This window comes from Stylophora pistillata, chromosome 2 (genome assembly GCF_964205215.1).
Source record: "Stylophora pistillata chromosome 2, jaStyPist1.2, whole genome shotgun sequence".
NCBI classification, from domain to species: domain Eukaryota; kingdom Metazoa; phylum Cnidaria; class Anthozoa; order Scleractinia; family Pocilloporidae; genus Stylophora; species Stylophora pistillata.
Window position 1 is genome coordinate 14854468 of NC_142520.1, and position 26844 is coordinate 14881311.

Here is a 26844-nt window from a genome sequence, read left to right on the forward strand (position 1 = left end):
TTGATGTCTTTCTCAATTTCTTTTCACATTATCTGATTTTATACGGCACTTCAGCGAGCTAGGACAACAAGGAATTTATTCAGATACATAAGGGCGTTTAGTGTTAACTTCTGACTTCTACGTTTTGCCGACGGATAATATCGGCCAGCAACAGCAGCCACTCTAGCTCCACTTCACAGGTTTTGTAAGTTTTTACGCAAGAAGTGATCGGCAGCGGCCAAGACAAATTGGAAAACAAACCTTGGGGAGTCGCAAGGAATACCTGGTCGCGATTTCCGGTGTCAGTGATTAACTCCTTTGTTCGGAAACAGATAAAATCGATGTTAGCGCTTTCCCAACTGAAGAAGCTAATGAGATATGTATTGTTTACGTCCACCAACATGGCGGCAATGAGGTATCGTTTAAACCACATATTGCAAGTACACCAATGTTTTTGCTCGATTGATCGAATATGAGCTTTCTGTGGGTTCTTAATTGAATGTCCACGGTCGTAATTTGACTTTGTAGACATTTTACAGACTGGTTTGGTGAGGGTCTTATTTTTCGTAGTTAAAACTAAGAGGGGCCGTTATAGTTTTTGAGATTACGAAAACTAAGACCCCTAAATTTACCGTTAAATCTGATTTAAAACTCGGTGGAAAGGATCAGACAGGAGATAATTTGACAGATTAAACCTGTTTTGGTTACAATTTTAATTTATATTTCAACGGATTCGATTTTAGGGGGTCTTAGTTTTCGTAATCTCGAAAACTAAGACGGGTCTTGGGTCTTAGTTCTTCGTTTTGAGGGTCTTAGTTTTCGAAACACCCGTCATGCCGCAATCATTTGTCCTCCAGTACAATGCTTTGCGGATCAGTGGTCGATAAAACAATTTCCATTTAGCTTGTCGAGACGTAACACACTTTAAGATCTATTAGAGAAGGAAGGAGGATCAGAAGTTGGAGTAGGAGAGAACGGCTGAGTGTTCGGCTTCAAAATACAGCGTAAACACTAAAACAAGGAAGGACCTAAAACCACCCACATTCACCTACAACCATCTAAAACCACCCACAACAACCACCTTCAGAGACAATTTGTGACAATTTTGTTCACAAATTTCAATTTAATTGCACACCGGAAATGTTGTTCCATGTCTCGCACGTTCAGCACAAAAACTGTTTTTCAGGAAACTGGACTCCTAATTTGCTTTGTAAGCAAACTCAAAGTATTGAAGATGAATACATGATACTTAGTCATTTGTATCATGGAGGTTACATATCAAGATATATATAGATTCTACTAACTTTTACTATGAGCACTGAATTGTGACACTAGTTATGTGTAGGTGTAAGTACTAAAAGAAGGAATGACCTAAGGAGCCGACCATTTAACTCTTGAGGAGAGGGGAGTGGGTGATTTTGAAAAAAAATTTCCTGCCAGCGCTTCTTGGAAGGAAAAAATTCCATGCAGCCCAAATGTAACAGAAAAAATTGTACCAAAAATTCGGAAAAAAATATCCTGCACAGCAGATTGCTAGAAAAAATTTCTTGATTACCAGAAAGCACCCGCCCCCCCCCCCTCAAAAGCTAAATGGTCGGTCTCTAAAACCACCTACAACCACCTATAACCACTACCTAACCCCATCTAAAACCACCTATAACCACCTTCAGAATACTATTGTGACAGTTTTTGTGACAATGTAAATGCACACCGGAAATGTTGTCACGTCTCGCCTGTCTCGCATGTCATTACCAGGGAAAAACACCAATAGAATTGTTTACACAGGAGCAGCGCCAAGAGCCTTGAGATTTTTCGAGTAATAGACTACGTTTAGAAGTCAGTGTTTTCAAGGTCTGAGTTTTCGAGGTCTGCGTTTTCGCAGTCTGTTTTGAGGTCAACTGGACACCAATCAGGAACCCCATTAGCAGGAAATTTGATGAGGTTTCGTAATACAACATCATTTTGTTTATTTTTACAGCCGTGTGAAATATACGGCTCCATTTCTGTGTTCTGCCGGCGGGATGCCACTTTGTCACCGGAAGAGTATGGAACATGTGTAACAACAGGGAAATCAAAAGCAATCAAACCCAAGTACTAAAATCGGAAGCCAGCATGTCCGGCAGGTTCCGAGAGCTGATTGACTCGATCTATTTCGCGTGTGGTACTCGTAGAGATGCTGCTTGTAACTGCGGTAATTTCAGGGAATTTATTTTCGTAAACTTTGCCCCGTTTACGAGGGTTTTTTGGACCTATTAATACTCTCGTACAGTAGACTCCACGTATGTTAAAGCAAAGCGTTTTTAAACCAAAAGTCTCTCTCATTCGTCTTACAACGGGTGTGTAAAAACTCTCGTGAAAAGGTGGGGCGCTAGTGTTATGGGGATATCACGTAATAGAACGTCTAATCGGATGTCCCATCGGTCGTTGCTAAGTGATAATCAATGAAAGTTCGTTCAAAGCTACCTCAATCAATGGTGTTAATTAAGAAACTAAACATCTGTTCTACTCAAATTACGAAGTCTCCGACATTATAAGTTTCATGCATCTCTCGAGATTTGCAAGTTCTGTTTATCACAGCTGTTACATCGTTTAAACTGTCACTGTTCTTTTCCTGCAAGGTGACCATGACTAAATGACATAGTGTTAGATAAATAAGAGTTTGCGCATGACTATTATTAATATTAAGTTTATCATCCTCTTCTTCCTTCAATCACTCCCTGATCTGCTACAAATGTAAGAAAAACAGACAAGTCCACTTTTGACCTTAAAATCACAACAAAACCTGTTTCTTCAGAAAACTGGATTCCTTGGTAGCTCTGTAAGCAGGAGTCACATACATGAAGTGTAATTCTGATCCATTTAATCTCCGCTGACCAATGAAACACCGACAAAATGGCGACTTAGGATTTGAGAGAAATTTTGGCAGTGCAGACTAACAAACTCGTAACCCTGAACCCTATTCCATCTCCCATTCGATGTGCTTTACGTGTTCAGGCATTCTATGAGTGTTGAAAAAGCGGTTTACAGTTATTTTGGAGCCGTCAACCAGATGAGATACATGGTTCAACCCCTCTTGTTCGGCAAACATATAATAATAATAATAATAATAATAATAATAATCTAATATTTATATTGCGCAAATTAACATGTGGATATGATCAAATGCGCATCACAACACTTTTCGGGGGACTTTGGCCGGACTGCATCAGCAGTTTACAAACAATCGAAGGAAACGTATTTGAAGATGCCCCCTCCCCCCACTTCCCAGTAAACAGGCCAGACCACATCACAGTAATCTCGTGAGTGGGTTCTTTAACGTCCCCTGCTTAACCAAATTAACTAATTAATAGATGCGGGAGACGGGACCTACGGTTTATTTGTCCTTATCCGAGAAGACTAGAATGTCTATCCATTTCTTGATATTATAGAAAGGTAGTGCATTCTCCTCAGTTATTTTAAGACCTTGAGTGTTGGTCCGGCCGGGGCTCGAACCATCGACCTCGACCTCCCGCACAACAATCCAGCGCTCCAACCAATTGAGCTAACCGGGAATAATATAATATATAGATTTATACAATCTAGATATAGATGATATAATATATAGATTTAGCCATGCCTAGGAGCGGAGCTCCCAAGTGCGAAATATTAATGATAACATAAAAGAATGTGCATTTTCCAAAACTCACCTGAGACACCCCTCCCTTAGTTTTGATAGTCTCCCCTACCCTACCCATGCAATCTGAAGTTGTTATGTACTGTATAACAACAGACCTCGTGGTTTATTGCATCCCATGATGCTTAAGGTGGCTCGTACCGGTTTTCATCTTTTTGATGGTTTGTAACTTTGAAAGAATACAACAGAAAGACTGACCAAAGCCAGTTGAACACTTTTACGGGGTTGAATTATATAATCATTGGTTATCCAAAAATAGATGTCATTTCGTCACTAGCAGTTTTCATGGTAACGCATTCATAGGCTTATTCAGACGCATTTCTTAGCTTGTGGCTTAAATAATTCGAAAACTAACCTGGTGACCCCCTGATTTTTTTCAGTGATTGCTTTTGGCACTTGAAAACGAAAATGCACAAAGATTTTTAAAAAATTCTACGAGGCGGAATTTCAGAAAATCTACAAAAAAGGCAATTTCCACACATTGCAAATTTCCTTCCCTAGAATTTTCTAGTTTTTTTCCTGATGATTTCTTTTGACGTTATTATCATATTGGAACAATAAAAAGAAGGGGTCACCGGACTTGTTTTCATGCAATAGCTTTCATGAGTTTAGCAATTTCCACGCGCGTTCTCACGCATTTAAAAATCTGGATTCTATAAGATCGACATTTGCTCATAATCTGTTGTAGCTACCGCTGACAATTGCGTGTGCTCGCGCAAGCGCCTACGATCTCATGTTTACAGACGTTTACTGCTGAGAAAATCATTAAACAGCTGTCAAAGACAGCCTCCCGGGCTCATCTTAAAAACTCTACACACGACTTCTGGCTATATCATATCATTTTCCTTTAAGTTTCAAAGTCTTCTTCCACTTCAGGTAGATTATCCTTCACTTGAATTCTTCTTTTTTCGCCGACGCAAGATTTCATATCGGTTGAATATTTCTTTTAATTGTGAAGTGAAGCAACCTTTACTTCTCCGAAAATCTTCTTCTTTATCTTAGTTTCTATCTCCTGCATTCAAAGTAGCCGCTCAACGCATCAAATACAAGCTCTTAGGTAAACTTCTCACAAAAGTAGAAAAAATTCCACGCGGCGCTTCTTTCGCACGTTTCTCTCGCGCGCGTCACACAAGAGTGACCTGTTCCCCGCGCGAAGAAACTGGTACGAGCCACCTTAACATATTTTCGTGATAGCATACATGAACGAGGGCGCCTTCGCTTGGTCAGTCACGTGACAACCAAACGAAAAGAGGTTGACCATATTCTACGTTGCATGATCTCGAGACCGAAATAATGATTATCGTTACTTCTCAATTGGCACCAAATTAATGATTATGGTAATTTCATGACATGCGTTCTTGACGCTTTAAAATGAAGAGGAGGCTTCAGTTCCACACTCTTACAGCATCCAAGATGGCGGAAGAAGGTGCTTTCAGTTGTGATGGATTATTTTGTGAAAGTCTTTACTTCAATCGCTACCGTAACTCTTACTTTACTAATTTAGAATCAATATTTTCCTCGACCCTTTGTAGGCTGTAGTCTCATTAATGATAAAGTATTATCGTTTGTCCCACGATGTTGTCACTTTTGATGTGAATCGCGACGTTTCGACAGTCTGCATACTGCTTGTCTTCTTCAGTCTTAATCTCGTCTAATTATTCCTAGGGGAAAACCGAAAGAGAAAGCTGCCCTCAATGTCCGAGCTTCTCAGTAAAGGGAAAGAATTGTTGGGTTTGTCAAAGAAGAAACAGCGGAAAGCTCGACAGTATGAATTTGCTAGTGACCCCGTTTCAGGACTTCGTAATAATAAGGGAACATACTCTGGTCAGTCGAAAAGAAGACGAAAAGATGCAAATTCTATCCTTGAAACCTCAGTTCCTCATGAACGTGATGGTAAGCGTATCTTCCGGTGAATCATCTTGTCAGCTTTCATTAATGAACATGCCACATCAACTTTTTCTCTGCTCAAAATAATTTGTTAGCCCTGATTGGATCATGTTTCTTCTTTATCTGAAGACCTTTCAGAGAATGCGAGGGCAAGTTATGGACATGAAAGTGCGGATCAAACCACGCGCGCGTCCAGTACAGTAGGAGGTTTGTAATCATCAATATCGAGGTTGATGTTAATGTGCGCTTCTGTGGCAGAGTTACTTGTGGAGTAATTCAACTAGCCTTTTAACCCACTAAGAGTGACTAGCTAGCATCTAATTTCTCCTTACAATATCACGCCCAATTCACACATGAAGGTAATTAGAATAAAGGAAATGGTCACCAACTAGTGGGAAGCTGTGGATTATGAAATAATGTCTCCTCATCAGCCTCTATGGGAATGTATAGGGTACAGTAAGGAGAACATCAGCCTATATGGGAATGTATAGGGGACAGTAAGGAGAACATTAGCCTCTATGGGAATGTATAGGGGACAGTAAGGAGAACATCAGCCTCTATGGGAATGTATAGGGGACAGTAAGGAGAACATCAGCCTATATGGGAATGTATAGGGGACAGTAAGGAGAACATTAGCCTCTATGGGAATGTATAGGGGACAGTAAGGAGAACATTAGCCTATATGGGAATGTATAGGGGACAGTAAGGAGAACATCAGCCTATATGGGAATGTATAGGGGACAGTAAGGAGAACATCGGCCTATATGGGAATGTATAGGGGACAGTAAGGAGAACATCAGCCTATATGGGAATGTATAGGGGACAGTAAGGAGAACATTAGCCTCTATGGGAATGTATAGGGGACAGTAAGGAGAACATTAGCCTATATGGGAATGTATAGGGACAGTAAGGAGAACATTAGCCTCTATGGGAATGTATAGGGGACAGTAAGGAGAACATTAGCCTCTATGGGAATGTATAGGGGACAGTAAGGAGAACATCAGCCTCTATGGGAATGTATAGGGGACAGTAAGGAGAACATTAGCCTATATGGGAATGTATAGGGACAGTAAGGAGAACATTAGCCTCTATGGGAATGTATAGGGGACAGTAAGGAGAACATTAGCCTCTATGGGAATGTATAGGGGACAGTAAGGAGAACATTAACCTCTATGGGAATGTATAGGGGACAGTAAGGAGAACATTAGCCTCTATGGGAATGTATAGGGGACAGTAAGGAGAACGTTAGCCTATATGGGAATGTATAGGGGACAGTAAGGAGAACATCAGCCTATATGGGAATGTATAGGGGACAGTAAGGAGAACATTAGCCTCTATGGGAATGTATAGGGGACAGTAAGGAGAACATTAGCCTCTCTGGGAATGTATAGGGGACAGTAAGGAGAACATTAGCCTCTATGGGAATGTATAGGGGACAGTAAGGAGAACGTTAGCCTATATGGGAATGTATAGGGGACAGTAAGGAGAACATCAGCCTATATGGGAATGTATAGGGGACAGTAAGGAGAACATTAGCCTCTATGGGAATGTATAGGGGACAGTAAGGAGAACATTAGCCTCTCTGGGAATGTATAGGGGACAGTAAGGAGAACATTAGCCTCTATGGGAATGTATAGGGGACAGTAAGGAGAACATCAGCCTATATGGGAATGTATAGGGGACAGTAAGGAGAACATTAGCCTATATGGGAATGTATAGGGGACAGTAAGGAGAACATTAGCCTATATGGGAATGTATAGGGGACAGTAAGGAGAACATTAGCCTCTATGGGAATGTATAGGGGACAGTAAGGAGAACATCAGCCTATATGGGAATGTATAGGGGACAGTAAGGAGAACATTAACCTATATGGGAATGTATAGGGGACAGTAAGGAGAACATTAGCCTATATGGGAATGTATAGGGGACAGTAAGGAGAACATCAGCCTATATGGGAATGTATAGGGGACAGTAAGGAGAACATCAGCCTATATGGGAATGTATAGGGGACAGTAAGGAGAACATTAGCCTATATGGGAATGTATAGGGGACAGTAAGGAGAACATTAGCCTCTATGGGAATGTATAGGGGACAGTAAGGAGAACATTAGCCTATATGGGAATGTATAGGGGACAGTAAGGAGAACATTAACCTCTATGGGAATGTATAGGGGACAGTAAGGAGAACATTAGCCTATATGGGAATGTATAGGGGACAGTAAGGAGAACATCAGCCTATATGGGAATGTATAGGGGACAGTAAGGAGAACATCAGCCTATATGGGAATGTATAGGGGACAGTAAGGAGAACATTAGCCTATATGGGAATGTATAGGGACAGTAAGGAGAACATTAGCCTCTATGGGAATGTATAGGGGACAGTAAGGAGAACATTAGCCTCTATGGGAATGTATAGGGGACAGTAAGGAGAACATTAACCTCTATGGGAATGTATAGGGGACAGTAAGGAGAACATTAGCCTCTATGGGAATGTATAGGGGACAGTAAGGAGAACATCAGCCTATATGGGAATGTATAGGGACAGTAAGGAGAACATTAGCCTCTATGGGAATGTATAGGGGACAGTAAGGAGAACATTAGCCTATATGGGAATGTATAGGGGACAGTAAGGAGAACATTAACCTCTATGGGAATGTATAGGGGACAGTAAGGAGAACATCAGCCTATATGGGAATGTATAGGGGACAGTAAGGAGAACATTAGCCTAGATGGGAATGTATAGGGGACAGTAAGGAGAACATTAGCCTAGATGGGAATGTATAGGGGACAGTAAGGAGAACATTAGCCTCTATGGGAATGTATAGGGGACAGTAAGGAGAACATCAGCCTATATGGGAATGTATAGGGGACAGTAAGGAGAACATTAGCCTATATGGGAAAGTATAGGGGACAGTAAGGAGAACATTAGCCTCTATGGGAATGTATAGGGGACAGTAAGGAGAACATTAACCTCTATGGGAATGTATAGGGGACAGTAAGGAGAACATTAGCCTATATGGGAATGTATAGGGGACAGTAAGGAGAACATCAGCCTATATGGGAATGTATAGGGGACAGTAAGGAGAACATTAGCCTCTATGGGAATGTATAGGGGACAGTAAGGAGAACATTAGCCTATATGGGAATGTATAGGGGACAGTAAGGAGAACATTAGCCTATATGGGAATGTATAGGGGACAGTAAGGAGAACATCAGCCTATATGGGAATGTATAGGGGACAGTAAGGAGAACATTAGCCTCTATGGGAATGTATAGGGGACAGTAAGGAGAACATTAGCCTATATGGGAATGTATAGGGGACAGTAAGGAGAACATTAGCCTCTATGGGAATGTATAGGGGACAGTAAGGAGAACATTAGCCTATATGGGAATGTATAGGGGACAGTAAGGAGAACATTAACCTCTATGGGAATGTATAGGGGACAGTAAGGAGAACATTAGCCTATATGGGAATGTATAGGGGACAGTAAGGAGAACATCAGCCTATATGGGAATGTATAGGGGACAGTAAGGAGAACATTAGCCTCTATGGGAATGTATAGGGGACAGTAAGGAGAACATCAGCCTCTATGGGAATGTATAGGGGACAGTAAGGAGAACATTAGCCTCTATGGGAATGTATAGGGGACAGTAAGGAGAACATCAGCCTATATGGGAATGTATAGGGGACAGTAAGGAGAACATCAGCCTATATGGGAATGTATAGGGGACAGTAAGGAGAACATCAGCCTATATGGGAATGTATAGGGGACAGTAAGGAGAACATGTATACTGATGTAAGGGTGGGAAGGGATAATGTCCGACTATTTATGTGGTGGCTCATTAGTATAGGTCTAAGATAGAAAATAAATACAGTAGAGTCACTCAGTCCCACATTACTTTAGTTATAAAAGGTCGGAGTTGTTGTGGCAAGGCAAGAGGAATTTAAACCTCCTTAAGTCGGTTGGAGGGTGAAGAAATTTTGTTGCTAAAAACCTGATCAACTAATCATACATTTCCTTGAACAGGGATGTCCGGTGGTTTCGGCTTAACCCTTTAACCTTTAAGAGTGATTAGCACCTAACTTCTCATTAAACTATCATCCCTAGAACACACATCTAGGTCACAAGAATAAAGGAAATGATCATCAACTCAAGAGGCTCTTTATTGTGCAACAATTCTCCTTTACAGCACCTTAGGAAATGTAAAGAGCATATTATGGAGAGTTTGCATACTGGTGTTATGGTGTAAGGGGTTAAAGCTTCTTTTAGTTCTAAGTGTAACAATATGATTTTACACTTTCTATTTTGTTGTCATAATCATTGTCCTTGTTGATTGTATTTCCTGAGCTGTTACTACAACATGAACATGATTTTGTCATTTTGGTAAAGGAGAAATGAAAGAAATCCTGTTGGAGGCACAGGAGCTTTTGCAGAGGTTGCAAGAAAGCAACCCACCAAAAAGACAAAATTGGGAAGAAAGGCAGACACTCTTGACTGAAAGCTGGGAAGAGCGACGGTCAACAATATTTAAAGAATTACTGGAAGCCACTTATGCTGTTCCTGAAAATATCATGTGCAGCAGATGCTTAGATAAAGCTGCAGTGGTGAGATGTGACATGTGTTCCACCATGCGACACTTGTGCTCTGAATGTGACCAGCAAGTTCATGAATGCTGGCCATTTCATGACAGGGATGCCATAGTTAATGGGCACTATTTCCCAATACCTGCAACAACGACATGGAGCAGTAGTGGACAGTGGGAAATAGTTGGTAATCTTTCAGTTGTTTACAATGTATTTGTATATTCATAGGATCAAGAAATTCCTCATTGATTTTTTTCATTATACAGTCCTTGATACATAGAAAGAGAGTGTGATCTATATTGAGATTGGAAAAAAGAGAGATTATACTTCATCCCTACAAGCCTGTTATGTGCTTACTTACTCGATCATCAGAGGATTTTGTAACAAAATACCCTGATGAGGGGGTAAACAGCCTTGTAGGGATGATAGCATAGTCTCTTAGAATTTTCTCTATCTCAATGCATGTATATATGTATGTATATATGTGTGTGTGTGTATATGTATATACATAAATACATAATGTCTGCAGTTAGATATAGCTCTTTTGGCATACAAATTGAGCACTGTGGGGTGAGTCATTGCCACTAGCATTGCGCATAGCTCACTAGGCTTTCCTAGTTTGAGCACTCTGGCATGGCTCAGACGATACCACAAATGTGGGATCGTTCGGGGTAGGTAACCATATCGGTTCTCCCCCATCCTAGCATCAGCACTGCACTGATGAGGCCCAGAAGGCCGAAACAGTAAGTCCAGAGTGTCTGCAGTTAAATACATAATTATATATACATTATACATGCACACATATATACATACACATATATGCATAGATATGTAATCTATGTATATATAAACATATATTTACATATGTGTATATACACACTAAGTGTGGTGGATTTTCTTTCCTTCTTTTCTAGCCAAAACTCTACCTCTTAGAGACCTTTGTTGCACTACGTGTGGCGGAAACTGTGAAACAGACAGTATTCTACCTAATACTCACTGCATTTTGGTCTCCCTTCGAGGTATTGATTAAAATGGATTTTCGTGAGACATTCCTGTAAGATTAATTGTATGGAATTTAAAGGAATATTTGTACATTGAATTTGTTGGTGATACAATGTGCAATAACCAGTTTGCCCTTCTTAACAGACTTTATAATTGTACAGTACATATATTTCAAAATTTCAGGTCGGTTTGATGTAAACCATAGAAGATATGTGCCTCCAGTGTGGGAAAATGCTTTGCACCTCAGAACCACTTGTCATCGTCCAGTCTGGCTTTTGGCCAGGGAGTATCAAAGATATGACTTATGTCTTTGATAAGGAGCTTTTCTTATTCTGGGACATTCTTCAGAAGCAGCTCCCTGGAGTGTCTGAAGGTGCATTTCTCAAGTCACTTGAGCTCTTTTCAAAGCGGAAAGGACGTGTGAGTATTTTTATCAGAGGACACTGCCCTTCAACGTGTAATTCTGGTTTGGAAGTTTTGTAAAGAGGAGAACAGCTTGTGGAAAATATTGTCACTTTTAAATTATATTAATTAGCACTACTAATGCTATAAACAAATCTTCAAGTTAGAATCCCAAAGAGCACAACTTATGCGAGCATCATTTATTTTGTAAGACCTCTGAATATTGATAGGTTGCACAATCATTGCTAAAATTTTCATATCCATAAACAAATAATAGCCCTGTTGATGTGGAGAGTCATTGAGCCAAAGAAGTCTTAATCAAACTTAATTTTATCACTTATTTTACTGTAGTTGGTGCAACAGAGAAAACATGGATATTTGTTTAATGTTTACAGGTTGCAACTGTTAATGGCACAGCCTTCAGAGTGTCATTTAAGGAGTGGAAATATTGTCAATTTGAACTTGATAAACTGCGGTGCATTGACTGGATGGAATGCCCATCATGTAGCCAACATCAGCACTCTGTTCATGTTGATGGGAACATGAAACTTTACCGTTTTAAATCTGCAGGGATGTAAGTTCCAGATATTAATTTGAAACTCATTGACAATTTGTTTCTGCTTAGATTAATCAGTTTTATTGTTTATCAACCACAATATTTGGGTAGTTGGCTCATTGTACAATCAACATCGGTTGGAGTTGTGCAATGAAATCATCATTACCAGTAAGGTTTCAGTATTACCATCATCCTCAAGTTGTAAATCATGCTAACTTTCTTCATAATTGATCTCTGAACAGTATTTTTTTGAGGGATCAATACTAATCCATATTCAAAATGATTCTAAAGTACCATTAGGTAACACTACTGAAGAAGCTTGGTAAGTTTGGACATAAGAAGAGCCTGTACCACTAACATACACTCATCTTTACACCGGAGTGCACGTAGAAGACTTGGTTATATATATTAGGTTAATAAAGAATACCTATTTACATTTGTATTCAGAAGGAAAAGAGAGTGTTACTATGGAGAAACCTTTGTGGTCTCAAATGAGAAAGTTGATAGTCACATTCATAAGGTCTATCAAGGTTCAAAGCAAAGGGTAAGAGCTGTGAGCATGTGTAATCATTAAGCATCTACTATATTTAAAAAGGTACATGCAATGTTCATTTTGGTTTCTTATAGGCAATGTTTTGTCATAAAACTTAACACAAGGTACAATCAAAGATATTGTAGTTTACATGTGGAAATTATAGTCATTAATTGTCATTTGAAAAAAATTCTATGGTTTGATTCAGCATCCATTATTGTAAGGCAAAGACTTGTCAATATCTCTGATACTCTACTCACAGAGCAATTAATGCTAACTTAAAGGTAGTATCATATAGCAATATTATTGGACCGAATCTCTTGAAACCTACCTTTCGCTATTAAAACACTGGCAGGCATTCCTATTAAGCAATAGGATGCTTAGACATATGTTACTAAGTTACAACTTGTTGATTTTTGAACAAACATCAGATATCTATACACTGTACACTTGGATGTACATTATTTTTAATCCAGAAATCAGATGAGCAGGGAAAGTGTGGAGAGTCAAACTGGCGAGCAGCAGGAAATACTGTCAAAAAACGGAAGAATCTGAGTGAGTGTGGTCTAGAGATTGCTGGATGTAGGCATGGTTTGGCACAACATGCCATCAACATGATGTATGGAGAAGTTTATGGATATGCCCATTATCTCCAAGTGAACTACTACGTTCCCAAGAATGTGGAGTTCTTCTGGTACGATGTCATCTGCAAGTACTGGCCCTGGTTAAAAAAGAATGATCTGGCAACTTCCAAGAAAATGAGTCCTGCATTGTCAGTTATGCATGCAAAAGCTCATGATTGGTCTTGTCAGGTACAGGTATGATTATGTCCAATTTTGCTTGCATATGAATTCTTTTACATGATTACAATTTGGTTTTGTTCTACTCGTGAAATTTTTCTGTGTCCTAATTTATATCTGCTGGATAGCATTCTGTGTACGTCAGTAAGTGTAATTTTCATGTAGGTCTTGTGGGGTGGCCGTTGGCAGAGTGGGGCAGCTGCAACTACTGGGGAGGAGGTTGAGCACATCAATAGCCATTTCTCAAGATTAGGCTCTTCTACAAAGCATATGCTTCTTGAGGCTACATCACCCAATTTCCATCCACAAAATGGTGTCAGCAGTTAGAGGATGCTAAATGTATGTTCTGTAACAAACTTCTATTAGCAAAGGTACAAGGTGACACACCAGAGGGTTTATTCTAGTGCAATTTACTACCCTGCATTCAAGGAACGAAAACAGCATGATAACAGCAAAGTTTCAAATGCTGAATTGGCTAAGGGTTCACAGAGAAACTTTACATAAATGGTAAGAACTTGGAATGGTTGTAGTGTAGCTGGTTGGTCTGAAGATTTCTTTTCATTGACAGTCTGACAGGTAGGGAGGAACTTCTCACTGAGCATTCTTTTTATTGGAACAGACGGAAAATTGAAGGACTTCCTGGCTCACTTGCAAAACGATATGCCAAGGAATAAAGTGCATTTTATTTCCTATACAGATTTGAGTGTTGCATTTGTTCTTCCACTCATTTGGTTCTTGGTTATGAATTGGATAAACAGTGGCAGGCTATAATTATCAATTTCGACTTGTGACCCTTCTGCTTCTCTGGTTTCAGGCAGAGAATCAGCTCAAGCAGGTGAACAAAGAGATGGAAGAGCTGTTGAAAAATCGTCTAATGAACCAAAGAGATGTGTGCCTAGAAAGATGGAAATCCGATGTTTATCAGGCCGCAAAAGGTTAATTTATACACATGGGCCACTGATATAACTTACAATTGTTTTTCCATTTTTATCACTGATCTGATTGTTGCTGCAGTTACTTGCGTGACCTTCTGAATATATTTTTCCATCCCAGGAAATATTGCTGAGACAGTTTAGCTTCTATGCATTTCTTTAAATTAGTTAAAAAAAAAAAAGATAGTGGCAAGCATAACCATATCATGTTGGCATCTCTTGTGTCCCTTGAAGCCTACTGCCTCTCAAAACAGAGGAAAAATGGAGAATAAACACCGTTCATAAATGTAGGTCTACATAATTTGGAGTACCTTAACTGTTTCGAATATCTAACAGGTTTTTAACAGCATGGTAATTGTTCTGTTTTTCTTTTTTGTTTGTTTATCTATTTTCAAATTTGATCTGAGGACGAAATTTCCTACCTAAAAAAGCCTCAACTATCTGACGAGGAGAAGGTATATCTGTGTAATTTGCTGACATTGCAAAACTGCACTCCGAAACAAAAGTTGCTTCTTGAGACTGCCGATCACCTGTTTGGGAAGAAGTTCCGAGAGCTTGAAGCTAAACCTTGTGACAATGTCAGTGCTGGTGAAGTCGTGTTAATTGAAAAGGGGGTTGCATATTTCCAGAAGCAAATGGAGCATTTCCACCTCTCAATTACTCAGTTGGCATTTAATATGGAAAAGCTGGCAGGTGACTTTTGTTTCAATATAAAGATTGTTAGATCTAAATACTCGTATGGAATGCCTCAGTATTTGTAGTTTGCTCATTGTGAGTGCCCTTTATCCTGTTAATGAAGTTATTCGCAGTAATACTTGTTCAATGGTATGCTTTTTCTGTAGATGTATCAAAGCAACGTCAAAGGCTACGCACAAAAATATCGGCAGAGAAGACAAAGCTGGAGCAAGTGATTGCTAAGTACAATCGACTTTCAATCGCTGATTCTGTCCAACTGCATGAGATAGAGAGTGGTACATTTCCTTGGAAAGCCGACACAGATACACCGTTTGGCACAGGTGTACCTATCCGTACAAAACGGTTGGTTGTTGAGAAACAGATGGAAGCATCCAGGTTTCAAGAGGAAATAGAACTTCTCGAAAAGGAAATGCTACGATTCATGAAGTTCTACAAGAACAGTCTTTTACCATACTTGTTCAAAGAACAGGAGAAACTGCAGGAAGAGTTAAAAGGTAGTTTAATTGCCCGTTTGACTGGTCTGCTACCTTTGTGATCACTTTTTGCCCAATAATTGACAGAAGTGGATGAGTAGATGTAAATAAACCGATTGTAACACGATCACATTCGAGTTCAAACCACACTTCCAATTAGACACCTGTGTAAAAATTCTCATTTTTGTTTTATCTACCTATCTACTCTAAAGCACATACACGCCCAGTCTGTCGGTCGGTCCGTCAATCACTAATTGCCACAGTTCACCAGATTTTGTTCTCTCTGTAGGCGTGTAAGTCATAATCAGTAAAGTGACAAATTTTTAGGGCCCTCAGTGCACATTTACATTGAGCTGAGAAGTCATGGGTGTACTTTTTCATGTCGATTCTTTGGAGTTATTAGACGCTACTTTTTTTGTTTCATACAGTATGTGCGAAAGATGGCAACAGAGGACTGGGTATTGAACCGGAAAGATCTTCGGAGGAGATTTCGGTAAGTGGCGAGATATACACAGTACAACCAGGTGGACAATCGGACATGGTTGGCCTTGTTGTAGCAGGTCCATGCATTCAAGTGTATTTCTAATGTGCGTTATTTCTACTGAACTAATATACTGTTTGTCTGGTAAAATTAGATAGTTGGGTTTTTAAGAAAATATTCGCAAATGTCACTCCTGTTATGCTTTCTGTGTCCCACAAATCTGTAGATTCGTTGGTACGCCACCCATCAACCCAGAAGCCAGTCATAATGGCAAAACTTGCCCTTATCAAGGAGGGTATGAATTTCGCTACGAAACAAATCGCCGCTGGAATAAGTGCGTTTGCTCCTGTGTTAACTGAAGAACTAGATGTTTTTCGTAAGTATCTCCTTACGCACGAGGTAGAAGAGGAGGAAGACGTTGATGACGAAGAAAGCTTGAACGGTGATGGAGATGGAGATGAAAATGAAAACATTATTGAGCTGATGGGTGGTAATGCCAGTGACTTGGCAGTCGGAAGCGCAACTGGAAATCTTATCCTTCAGGCGCTTAGTACTTTAAGTGTACCGGTGTTGGATTCTGTATTCCCAGAGGTTCTAACTCCGGGTGTGTCTTTCTGGAAATTTCCAAAAGAAATAAGTCAAGGCCTCTACAAAGGCAGAAACGGAAGTAATGCCTGTAGCCTAATTAGTATCCTTTTAGAATATACTTTAAGTTTCCAGAAAGTTGCGCCCCCGGAGTGCCAATCATGTATTACAAGTGCCATCGTAGACGTATCGTGCATTTGCATCGAAATTGGCAACCGAGTTTACGATTTCTTTCGGGAGAGTTTACCTTCAAGGTACCTCTCTATCCAAGAGGCTGCTAGTGTGCAAGAGATGTGGTGCACGATGGATGTTGGTGACAATTTACCTGTGCGTTTAAAAGACCACCACGTGATGTCTACTGTCTCTGGTCAGTTAAAAGAGGCCATCTCGTCGTGCAATGCGTTCACAGCGTTTCTTATTCTTAACAAAAAAACTTCTTTGTTTTGTTTCACTGGTAGTGTCGTAATGTATATTGACACTCACTGCCATGACCCAAGCGGTGCCGTAGTAGTCGTAGCTGAGGAAAAGGAGCTTGACTCGTTCTGTACCACTGTATGGGAACTAGAATGCACCGACGAGTCTACTTACGGAAACTTGGTATTTGTTGATTTTTGATACTGTATTAATAAAAGAAAAAAGTAGCTCCAGTAGTACAAAGTGCCACGGAAAGAAGCAGAGGACCATGTAAATAAGGATTACACTGTGGAACTTCAGCGTATAAGGTTTTTTTTAAATGTGTGGCTAGTGGCAACTGAACTCAAATTGAGAACTCTTTTGTTACCAAACAACATTCTAAGGTACTTAAAGCATAATTTTAAACATGGATTTTTACCATATCCTTCTAACAATTTTTTCCATGATTCATACTCGAAAGAAAAACAATGTACGTTAGTGAATTAGAATTATCCTGCTATGTATCCTCTGTGAAAATGTAAAGATTAAAGCAAGCGTGTTCGTCAGGTGTCTGATAAACGAATCTAGTTTAGAAAAAAAGATTCTGAAACATTTGCAAATATTAAATTGATCTATTACCTACGTATTCAACGTGTGCTTCGTGATTGTAAACATGCAATTTTGCTGATAAGTGAAAAGTAGGAGCCTAAATGGACGGTAGGGAGAGTATTCTATTAGTTGATCTGCTAAACCTGCGAAATCCTTCTTAAATCCAATTTCCTGTTAAGTGAATACTAGGTTCTAAAATAGACACTTTGGAAGAGTCTGAGCGAATCAATCTCATTTTAAAAATAAAATATGAGTCCCAAAATTGACCATTCGCAAAAGAATCTATTCATGAGCTGATGTGCGAAACTCGCCTAACCCCCCCACCCCCAGCCCCCCACCCCAATTTGCTGGTAAATGAAAGATAACTCCCAAAACAGACAACATGGAAAATAATCTATTATTTGCTGCGCCAAAATCGAATAATCAACCCCTATTTTGCTGGTAATTGAACAATAAGACCGAAAACATTCACAACTAAAAGACATCTATTAGTTCATGCGCTAAACACGCCTATTCCATTTCAGTTTGATTATAATTAAAGAAATAGGACACAAAATGTACATAATGTACTAAAATGAATCTTTTATCTGATGTACAAAACACGCGTAATACACTCCATTTTACTGGTAATTGAAAAATAGGATACAAAATGTACATAAGTAAAACGAACCTTTCAGCCGATGTGCTAAACTCGCGGTATTCATTCAATTTTACTGGTAATTTCAAAAAATGGCAAAATGTACATAAATAAAAAGAATCGTTTAGTTGATTTGCTAAACTCGCGTTATTCATTCCATTTTGCTGATTATTGAAAAATAGAACACAAATTAACAATTGGTTCATGCTTTAGCGTGCACTATCGAGTTATGGAGCACGCGGGAAGTTTCGAGAGCACGAAAGAAGCGTAAGAGTTGCCCGAGGCGATAGCCGAGGGCAACTCTAGCTTCTTGAGTGCTCTCCAAACTTCCCACGTGCTCCATAACTCGATAGTGCACAGCTGAAAGCATGAACCAATTGTTTTAGAACATAGCCGGTGGAATTGTGCATCAAATGCGACGCGAAAAACGGACAGCAATATCAATTGAAGCGAGTCGTGACGGCGCTGATGCCGAGTCTCCTTTTCCTTTGTTTTTCTCTTTTTCTGCCTCATTTAAGAACTCCAGCCCATGGGAAAAGGTCGAAACATTGCCTTCGTTTTCGGACTAGCAGGCCGAGTTTCTGTTTGTATCCATTATTGTCGCGAAATGTATTATTTTTCCCCGCACTAGCATTGGTCGCTCGCGCGAAAAAAAAAATTCTGGCGAAGTCGGATTTGCTGACGCTATCAGCGTGCACTATCGGGATTTTGAGCACACTTACGTATAATGAATTTGATTGCGCGACTCTGCTAGCTATGATCTAAATGTACATAACTAGAACGAATCTTTTAGCTGATGTGCTAAACTCGCGTTATTCATTCCATTTTACTGGTAATTGAAAAATGGAACACAAAATGTACATAAATAAAAAGAATCATTTAGTTGATGTGCTAAACTCGCGTTATTCATTCCATTTTACTGGTAATTGAAAAATAGAGCACAAAATGTGCATAAATAAAAAGAATCATTTAGTTGATGTGCTAAACTCGCGTTAGCCATTCCATTTTGCCGGTAATTGAAAAATAGGACAAAATGTACATAGCTAAAAAGAATATTTTAGTTGATATGCTAAACTCGCTTAATCCATCCCATTTTGCTACAATGAAGAAAAACGAAAAATTCAAACAAACCATTACTTTGTGTACTGGAAGTTAATGCGACTCCAACTGTTCTGTCCTGCACTCTATTGTTCCACGTTCATAACTAAAATTAAACTACTGGTTGATGTGCTTAAATCGCATAATCCACCCCATTTTTCTAGTAATTAAAAAACAAAGGTCCCAAAACGGAACATATACAAAAGAGTTACTTAGTTCGCGTAATTCACCCCATTTTTCTGATAGTAATAATAAATAATAATTTTTTCAATTTCTATATATCACTGTCAATGAAATATGGGACCCAAAACGGACATTACGAAAAATAATTTATTAGTTGGTGTGGTAAATTCACGAAATCCATCCCGTTTTGCTGGTATGTGAAAAATAAGAACCACATTGATAATACTTGTCCATCATTTATCAATTTTGGTTGGTTTGTGTATTTTTTTTTTATGAGTTATTACTAATCAAAAATCGATTAATTAGTCAAATTATAAAATAAGTATTCAATTGTCAATCTGTTAAATTTTTAAATAATTGACATCAATTTATTATTGCTCACGAGGTATTTATCAGTTTGTTATTAATCAAATTGTTAATTTCTATTTATGCATTTTTCAATTATTTATCTATTATTATGATACTCTGCTAGCTATGTTCTAATGCATTTTAGAACATAGCTACCAGAGCCGCGCAATCAAATTCATTATACGTGAGCGTGCTAAAAATCCAGATAGTGCACGCTGATAGCGTCAGCAAATCCGACTTCGCCAGAAACTTTTCTTTTCGCGCGAGCGGCCATTGTTAGCGCGGGGAAAAATAATGTATTTCGCGACAATAATGGATACAAACAGAAACTCGGCCTACTACTCCGAAAACGAAGACAATGTTTCGACCTTTTCCCTTGGGCTAGAGTTCTTAAATGACGCAGAAAGAGAGAAAAACAAAGGAAAAGGAGACTCGGCATCGGCGCCGTCACGATTCGCTTCAACTGATATTGTTGTCCGTTTTTCGCGTCGGATTTGCTGCACAATTCCACCGGCTATGTTCTAAAACAATTGGTTCATGCTTTCAGCTGTGCACTATCGAGTTATGGAGCACGTGGGAAGTTTGGAGAGCACTCAAGAAGCTAGAGTTGCCCTCGGCTATCGCCTCGGGCAACTCTTACGCTTCTTTCGTGCTCTCGAAACTTCCCGCGTGCTCCATAACTCGATAGTGCACGCTAAAGCATGAAGCAATTGTTAATTGTTGTCCGTTTTTCGCGTCGCATTTGATGCACAATTCCACCGGCTATGTTCTAAAACAATTGGTTCATGCTTTCAGCTGTGCACTATCGAGTTATGGAGCACGTGGGAAGTTTGGAGAGCACTCAAGAAGCTAGAGTTGCCCTCGGCTATCGCCTCGGGCAACTCTTACGCTTCTTTAGTGCTCTCGAAACTTCCCGCGTGCTCCATAACTCGATAGTGCACGCTAAAGCATGAACCAATTGTTAATTAGTTTGCTATTCAATGTTTTTAAGGCATCAAACCATTCAATTAAAATTATTAAATTGTTAAATTGTTATCGAGGCAGTTGTTGATAATTACTTAATTATTTCTTAAGTATTTATTAATCAATTTACATATTAATGTGCATGTATTATTTAGTATATATTAATTTAGTTATTGAGTCAAAGCATTTAATTATTCATCTATGCTTTTTGGGCATTTCATTTTTAATATCTTTTTTGAAAAGGAAAAAGATATCTACTTAAGAGATCGAAAAGAGATGAGGGAAGCATGGAAAATTTCTAGCAAAGGTAAGCCAACATTTCTAATGAGTTCTGAGAAATGTCATTTAGGGTGTCGCAGCTGTTTATAACAATTTTTTTCAAGCACAATTAGCTTCAAGCACCAGACTCTTGCAATCGCTGGACAAATCCACAGATACAAATTGTAAACAATACGAGAGTTTTTGTGGAATTTAAGTAAGGAGCATTAAAGTGTATTCAATTCAATTTCGTCATTACTCTCCAGAGATATCTGTAGTGTTGCTCCAAATGAGTTCTCTGAGTAGCTTCATGTAACATTGAAAATTTAAAGGGGCGCCGACTGAGGGACTATGCTCAAGAGATTGGATAATCATATCTTTAAGGACCACAAAGGTGTTATTAGTGATCAGCCACATATCCATGTTTTGGAAAATTTGCCGAAGCCTAGACTTGTTGCCTGGATGTTAGAAAAAGGTCATCCATTTCTCTTAACACCCAAAAATTATCCGTTACGTTTTAGTGTGTATCGTTCCAAGGTTGGAACAGATAAAAAAGGAGGGGGAACGGATATCACTCACCACACTGATAAAAATTGATCACAATGGCCATGAAGAGGGAAAGGAATCAGAATGGAAAGTGCAAATGGCTGTCAGGTGAAGAAAAGGATGAGAGCCACTCAAATGAAGTACTTGTGGAACAAAATGAATGCATCATCTCTGGGGATGGCACTAATTGCGTTGGGCGTGCTATCACGGGAACATGTTGTCAGTGTCAAGTTCAAATTCACAACAACTGCTTGTCGATTGACTCCCACGTATGTCAATGTGATGATGGGCCCTTCTGATACTTAATACGCAACACCTCATTAGATGGGATGATTTTTGTTTCAATAGCGATCACGAAATTAAAATGAAGGTTGGTTGGATTTCATCGGTCGAGAGTTGTCAGGTAGTGTTCAGGAAAATGCCTTTTCCCACCTTTCAAGATATCTAGCTACTAACATCATAAATATTCAACCATTTTTTTATAGGATAAGGACGCATTATCTCTACCCTGACGAGGGTGCCTTATATGTAGTGCAACACAAAGAGGGAGCTGTCAACGTTCTGTTCGTCTGGAAACATTAGATGTCTTCTGCTGACACTAGTCTTCATAGGCATACAACTGCAGAAAGTGTATTCATTTTGATGGTAATTGCATCCAGTGTTTGATTTGATGTCTTACCCAGTGACAGATACCAGGAGGATTACAGAACACCCACCCTACCCATAGATGTTGATTGCAGTCTCTTTCAATTTTACCTTCTGTGATTTGGATGAGTCAGATTACCCTTGAATGTGGTTTAATTTATCCTAAAATCACTCTCCTCTGTGAAAGAATGTGTGAGAAATATCACCGATTGAGTTCAGATGTACAACTGATGTATGAACACTCAACAGTCCTTCTTTTGGATGTCCACTTACATGCAAGAGAAGGAAGACTTTCTAGACCGGTTATGGTTTGGGGTTGTACCTTAGCAATCCCATATGTGACTTAAAACAGTTACAACAAGTAGTATCAAAAATATTTGTTTTCTTCCTTGCTAATCCCTATGGTTGTTCCAGACTGCTAGTACTCCAATGTTATTTCTAATAATTTCGTTCAATTTTGTACCCTTTTTGCTTAGAGCAAGATGAATGCGAGTACAAATAAAGATTATCGGTTATCCGTGTTATTGATGACATAACATGCTTATAGGCAGAACTGTAACTACTCTAGTTGTGCAAATCAAAATACCATCAATTTTGAGAAAAGTGAAAGTATTATTGCTGCTACTATTATCATCTATATTTACATTACGTAACTGAGAACAGAAACATAGACCTGCTTAGCCATTCATATGCCCTATTACTAAGCATTTCAGAAGTTACAGCAAGTCACCTCTGCAACAGCAATGAGTGAGTAAAATATCACTTTCTTGCTTTAAATAAAATCTGACATACTTGATTACAATCTGGTTATGGTGGTTTTAAATAAAAACTAATTCCTCAAAAACTATCTTCATAATACTGTTCTTTTAACTGATTGTTAGTGATTCAAAATACTGCTAAATTTTGACTTGATACACAAGATAGGAAATGATGAGAATGAAATAGTTTGCAGTTAGACAGTTTCTTTCAGAAAAAAAATGGCAGATGCATGAAAAGGGACAAGGAAGGCTTAAAAATAATCATTTTTGTGTCATGTTACATCATTTTCTGACCCCAAAAATACAGCTTTTTAGTGACAATTTATGATTCATGTTCTCACCTCACTTTGCTGTTGCAATATAACTTTCCTGACTCTAATGCAGAATCTCTCAAAATGAATGTGGAGACCATGTATTTTTATCAATGACATGTTTTGCGTACTCTTCTCTCAAATTATGTTTTTGGACCCTATATTTAACACAAAAATTGATGATTACGAGCCATTCCTGTCCCTTTAAGGTGGAGCTTTATATGGTGCCAACTGGAGAGATCCATTCAGAAGACTTGCTCGGTATATGAATTGTTTAGGGAAAGCAAAAAACTTTCCTTTCTCCTAAAAAGAGTTTTCATCTGGATCGCCAGCAATAAATGGTGCAATAACATCAGGCTTTGCTGTTGTTAACAGCACACAAACATGATCTGTTGGTACTCTCTTGCCATGAATTTCTCGTCGACTTTCCTCTAAACGGCCACCTGCCAGGACAACTGTGTCACGTCTGTACACCACCATCACTGTTGAAATCAAGAAAACAGAATATAAAATTAAGAACAAAAATTAGTATGCAACCAACAGGGATTTCATAGCATACTATTTACTAGATCAACTTTACATGTACATGTACACAGGTCTTGAAAAAAATTTCAGTTTTTGATGAAAACATCAGAAAGTCTTGCAAAACAATACTGCTATGCATTCACAGCGACTTGTACTTACTTCACTACAAAAAAGAAAAACAAACAATTCAAACAAACCATTATTGTGTGAGCTGGAAGTTAATGCTGCCCCAACTGTTCTGTCCTGCACACTCTCTAGTGTTCCACCTTCTGTACTTTCAGACTCTGTATCTGAGAATCAAGTATATTTGATTGTTCCAAATCCATTTGGGGTGCAGGCATTACCTTGTTTTGGACTCTTCAAATTACCAAAACTGCCCTTACACTTCCCTTTGACCGAATTGAATATCTTGGCAATTCAAATGATGTGTTTTTTAATAGGGTATTTATGGTGCATACTCAAGTCTTGTTACACAAAACAAGGATGACTTTACGGCCAAACATGCAATGCTTGTGAGATGTTCTCTGAATGTTAGAAAAAATTGAATGTTTAAACTTTTTACTACTATTGACTCTTTTCTTACCTTAGCTTCCTAAATTACAACTGAGAGTGCACCCTGAACTTTGTGCTAATATTATGAAACAAAATGAGTAGCATAGTGACCCTTTGTGACTCCACTCGCTTATAATTTCTTATCTCAATTACCTTTAATGGGACATCAATTTGAAGATTTCATGGAATCTGAGATATAATGGCAAAATTTGATATACGTGCAAAACCTACATTATCATCTATAATTTTTTAAGAAATAACTTAACCCATTGACGTCCAGTGCGCCCGTATGCGCCCATGGAGACCCACACCCTTTCTACGCCTTGTGACGTCATCACTTTTAACCCTGGAGCACGAATTTGAGCACCTACTTGAACAGGTTGAAAATATCTTACAGACGATACCAGAATGAGCGCAATTGAGTGAAGGAGATTGGAGAAATAGCCAAAAAACCGTGTCACTTTGACCTGAAAATCTGCACGAAAATCGTGTTTCACTACCCACCTACCTTTCCAAGCATGTGCTTTGAAAATAATGAGTAGTTTCTGAAAAATCTCTACACCAAAATGAAGCCTACTCAATTTCCAGCAAGTGAGGAGAGACTTCAGGCAAGGAGAGGGGAAAAAAAGGGCAGGAGAAAGAGAGAAAAGTAGAAGTCGTAAGTGGGGCATGACTTTTCAACCCAAAAACTGTCGAAATTTTGCTCTCTGCGCGTGCCCGAGATTTTCAGGCCGCCATTTTGCATTTGGAACGAAAGGCCGTCGAGTGCACAAGCTGTCAAGGGGTTTTTGGTAAGTTTGAGCTTTTAAAACCACAACAGTGACCCGAAATCTGCTCGACTAGCTTCAAAACACAGTTTTCCACAAAAGCTGCGGCCATTAATGGGTTAATCCTAAAATGTTACCTTTGTAGATACTTTGCATAAGTTGCTAAAATGCTTACAAACAAACATTACAAACCATTATTTGGGGGACTAGATTCCACTGCTGGCCCAGCTGTTTTGTCTTTCACTCCATCTAGTGCTCCAGCCTCTTCACTTTCAGACATGGTATCTGAGTATCAGGTAGTTATATTTAACATATTGTGTAGATGGTGCTCAATAGGAACCAAAAAGGAGCACCTTTAACAAACCAAACAAAAGTAGAAACGAGGAAACAAAAACAATCAACAACAAAACAAACCTGTATTGCAGAGAGTAGATGGGGCTGCAGGTAACACCTCATTTAAATCTTTGGGAGTTTCACAACTGCTAGAACTTTCAGAATGATCTAAATGTGTGAACAAGAAATGCCTAAGAGATAGCTATGGGGTGTAACATACACTGTAAATTATTGTAAAACCTGATTAGATGCACTCTAACATTTGAAATATTTCTGAAACATTAAATTCATTGCCTAGGAACAAACAGTTCAACTACCTTCCTGGGAAGAGGTAAGCAATTCACTTGTAAAGTCATTAGTGGTAGATGCAGCTGTTCAATGTTCACTGCCAGACCTTGAATAGTAATCTAAATAAAGAAGAAGTTAGCCAATAGTCACATTACAAACTTTTATACAATGAGGAAGGTCACGTCTGATTACATAGAAACTGGAATAACATAACTTGCAAAACTGCTACTGGAAAACAACATGAGTACATGCTGAGATGGTGGAATACATTTCTCCCTGCCAATTCACTTTTATTAATAAACATCATTACAATTCAAAGTGATGATGTTTACAAAATTAATGCAGCCAATCAGTTTGCTTTATTTTGTTTTTTTTTTTGTTTTGTAAATTTTTTTTTTGTCAACCCCAGTAAAAATATCATAATAATAAAATAGTAACTTGACATAGGTATTCAATAAGTATAATGCAAGTGTCTGTTTTGGTAATTCATACAGTATGTAGATCTGATTGGCTTCTATATTATCAATGGAAAAGTGTTGGTTTAGAGCACCTTTCATGAACTTCATAAACAGCTGTAATGCCACATCTCCACCTTCTGAAATCTTAACGTCATTCCTATTTCCAATGAAGGCAACCCCTGCACCAGCAGTGCCATACACAGTTACAGTGTGACCATCACCATGCCTGTTTCGCATCATGATGACAACATCACAGTTGTGCTTCATGTTTAGAATATCAGCCTGGAGTACAATGAAGATCAAAGCTAGCTTTTTGTGTTCAGTGTCAAGACCTAGTATCATAAAATCTGCTAATGCATATAATACACACTTATGATAAATTTGACAGGGTTATACCAGTACAGGTGTGTAACTGAGCTTCACATGTTTTATTTTACAAGTAAACATTAAGGAACTTTTCTTGGTTTTCCTACACATATACATGTAGGGTAGAATATCATAAATGTAGGAAAAAGATTGTGTAACTCATGTTATCTAACAAAGTAATGATATCAACAAGAATATGACCTATATTTTTAATGCCGTGTATA

The 26844-nt window shown here is 38.8% G+C and overlaps 3 protein-coding genes, 2 long non-coding RNA genes and 1 pseudogene across 8 annotated transcripts in view; 4 read left to right on the forward strand and 2 right to left on the reverse strand.

Moving 5' to 3' along the window:
- The window catches only part of LOC148737284 (uncharacterized), a 243101-nt gene that overhangs the window by 103847 nt on the left and 112410 nt on the right, over positions 1–26844 (reverse strand). The window lies entirely within an intron of this gene.
- LOC148737289 (uncharacterized) lies at positions 4907–12061 on the forward strand. 3 transcript variants are annotated; one of them, XM_088747537.1, is made up of 7 exons: positions 4907–5090; positions 5318–5545; positions 5669–5746; positions 9930–10310; positions 11038–11142; positions 11309–11545; positions 11923–12061. In XM_088747537.1, exons 1-6 carry the CDS (start codon positions 5024–5026, stop codon positions 11437–11439), a joined length of 990 nt encoding a protein of 329 aa, XP_088603663.1. In that variant the 5' UTR covers positions 4907–5023; the 3' UTR covers positions 11440–11545; positions 11923–12061. The 3 variants fall into 3 exon arrangements, with proteins under 3 accessions (XP_088603663.1, XP_088603664.1, XP_088603665.1); XM_088747538.1 differs by having other exon boundaries at positions 4908–5078; XM_088747539.1 differs by lacking the exon at positions 5669–5746 and having other exon boundaries at positions 4909–5090.
- Positions 11927–14351, forward strand: LOC148737290 (uncharacterized). The gene is made up of 5 exons (XM_088747567.1): positions 11927–12101; positions 12531–12627; positions 13092–13427; positions 13581–13754; positions 14230–14351. The coding sequence occupies exons 1-4, from the start codon at positions 12016–12018 to the stop codon at positions 13740–13742; spliced, it is 681 nt and encodes a 226-aa protein (XP_088603693.1). The 5' UTR covers positions 11927–12015; the 3' UTR covers positions 13743–13754; positions 14230–14351.
- LOC148737291 (uncharacterized) lies at positions 14253–23064 on the forward strand. Its single transcript, XR_015996242.1, has 4 exons — positions 14253–14350; positions 21057–21120; positions 21593–21987; positions 22103–23064. It is a non-coding gene; the product is annotated as an uncharacterized LOC148737291 (long non-coding RNA).
- Positions 14770–17621, forward strand: LOC148737292 (uncharacterized; annotated as a pseudogene). Its single transcript, XR_015996232.1, has 4 exons — positions 14770–15040; positions 15190–15537; positions 15945–16009; positions 16224–17621. The product of XR_015996232.1 is annotated as an uncharacterized LOC148737292 (transcript).
- On the reverse strand, positions 22855–25881 carry LOC148737293 (uncharacterized). Its single transcript, XM_088747575.1, has 5 exons — positions 25826–25881; positions 25590–25676; positions 25368–25460; positions 24054–24146; positions 22855–23813 (listed from the first exon to the last, which is right to left on the reverse strand). The coding sequence occupies exons 3-5, from the start codon at positions 25453–25455 to the stop codon at positions 23635–23637; spliced, it is 360 nt and encodes a 119-aa protein (XP_088603701.1). The 5' UTR covers positions 25456–25460; positions 25590–25676; positions 25826–25881; the 3' UTR covers positions 22855–23634.

Bases quoted from the DNA above. Each gene is read 5' to 3' on its own strand.
- LOC148737289 (XM_088747537.1), top strand. From the start codon at position 5,024: ATGAAGAGGAGGCTTCAGTTCCACACTCTTACAGCATCCAAGATGGCG. The intron at 5,091-5,317 runs GTGATGGATTAT...AATTATTCCTAG, and splicing joins GGAAGAAGGTGCTTTCAGTT to GGGAAAACCGAAAGAGAAAG. The intron at 11,143-11,308 runs GTATTGATTAAA...TCAAAATTTCAG, and splicing joins CATTTTGGTCTCCCTTCGAG to GTCGGTTTGATGTAAACCAT.
- LOC148737290 (XM_088747567.1), top strand. From the start codon at position 12,016: ATGGAATGCCCATCATGTAGCCAACATCAGCACTCTGTTCATGTTGAT. The intron at 12,628-13,091 runs GTAAGAGCTGTG...TTTTTAATCCAG, and splicing joins ATCAAGGTTCAAAGCAAAGG to AAATCAGATGAGCAGGGAAA. The intron at 13,428-13,580 runs GTACAGGTATGA...ATTTTCATGTAG, and splicing joins CTCATGATTGGTCTTGTCAG to GTCTTGTGGGGTGGCCGTTG.
- LOC148737293 (XM_088747575.1), bottom strand. From the start codon at position 25,455: ATGTCTGAAAGTGAAGAGGCTGGAGCACTAGATGGAGTGAAAGACAAA. The intron at 24,147-25,367 runs GTTTGTAATGTT...CTTGATTCTCAG, and splicing joins ATCTAGTCCCCCAAATAATG to ATACAGAGTCTGAAAGTACA. The intron at 23,814-24,053 runs GTTTGTTTGAAT...TGATTTCAACAG, and splicing joins TTCCAGCTCACACAATAATG to TGATGGTGGTGTACAGACGT.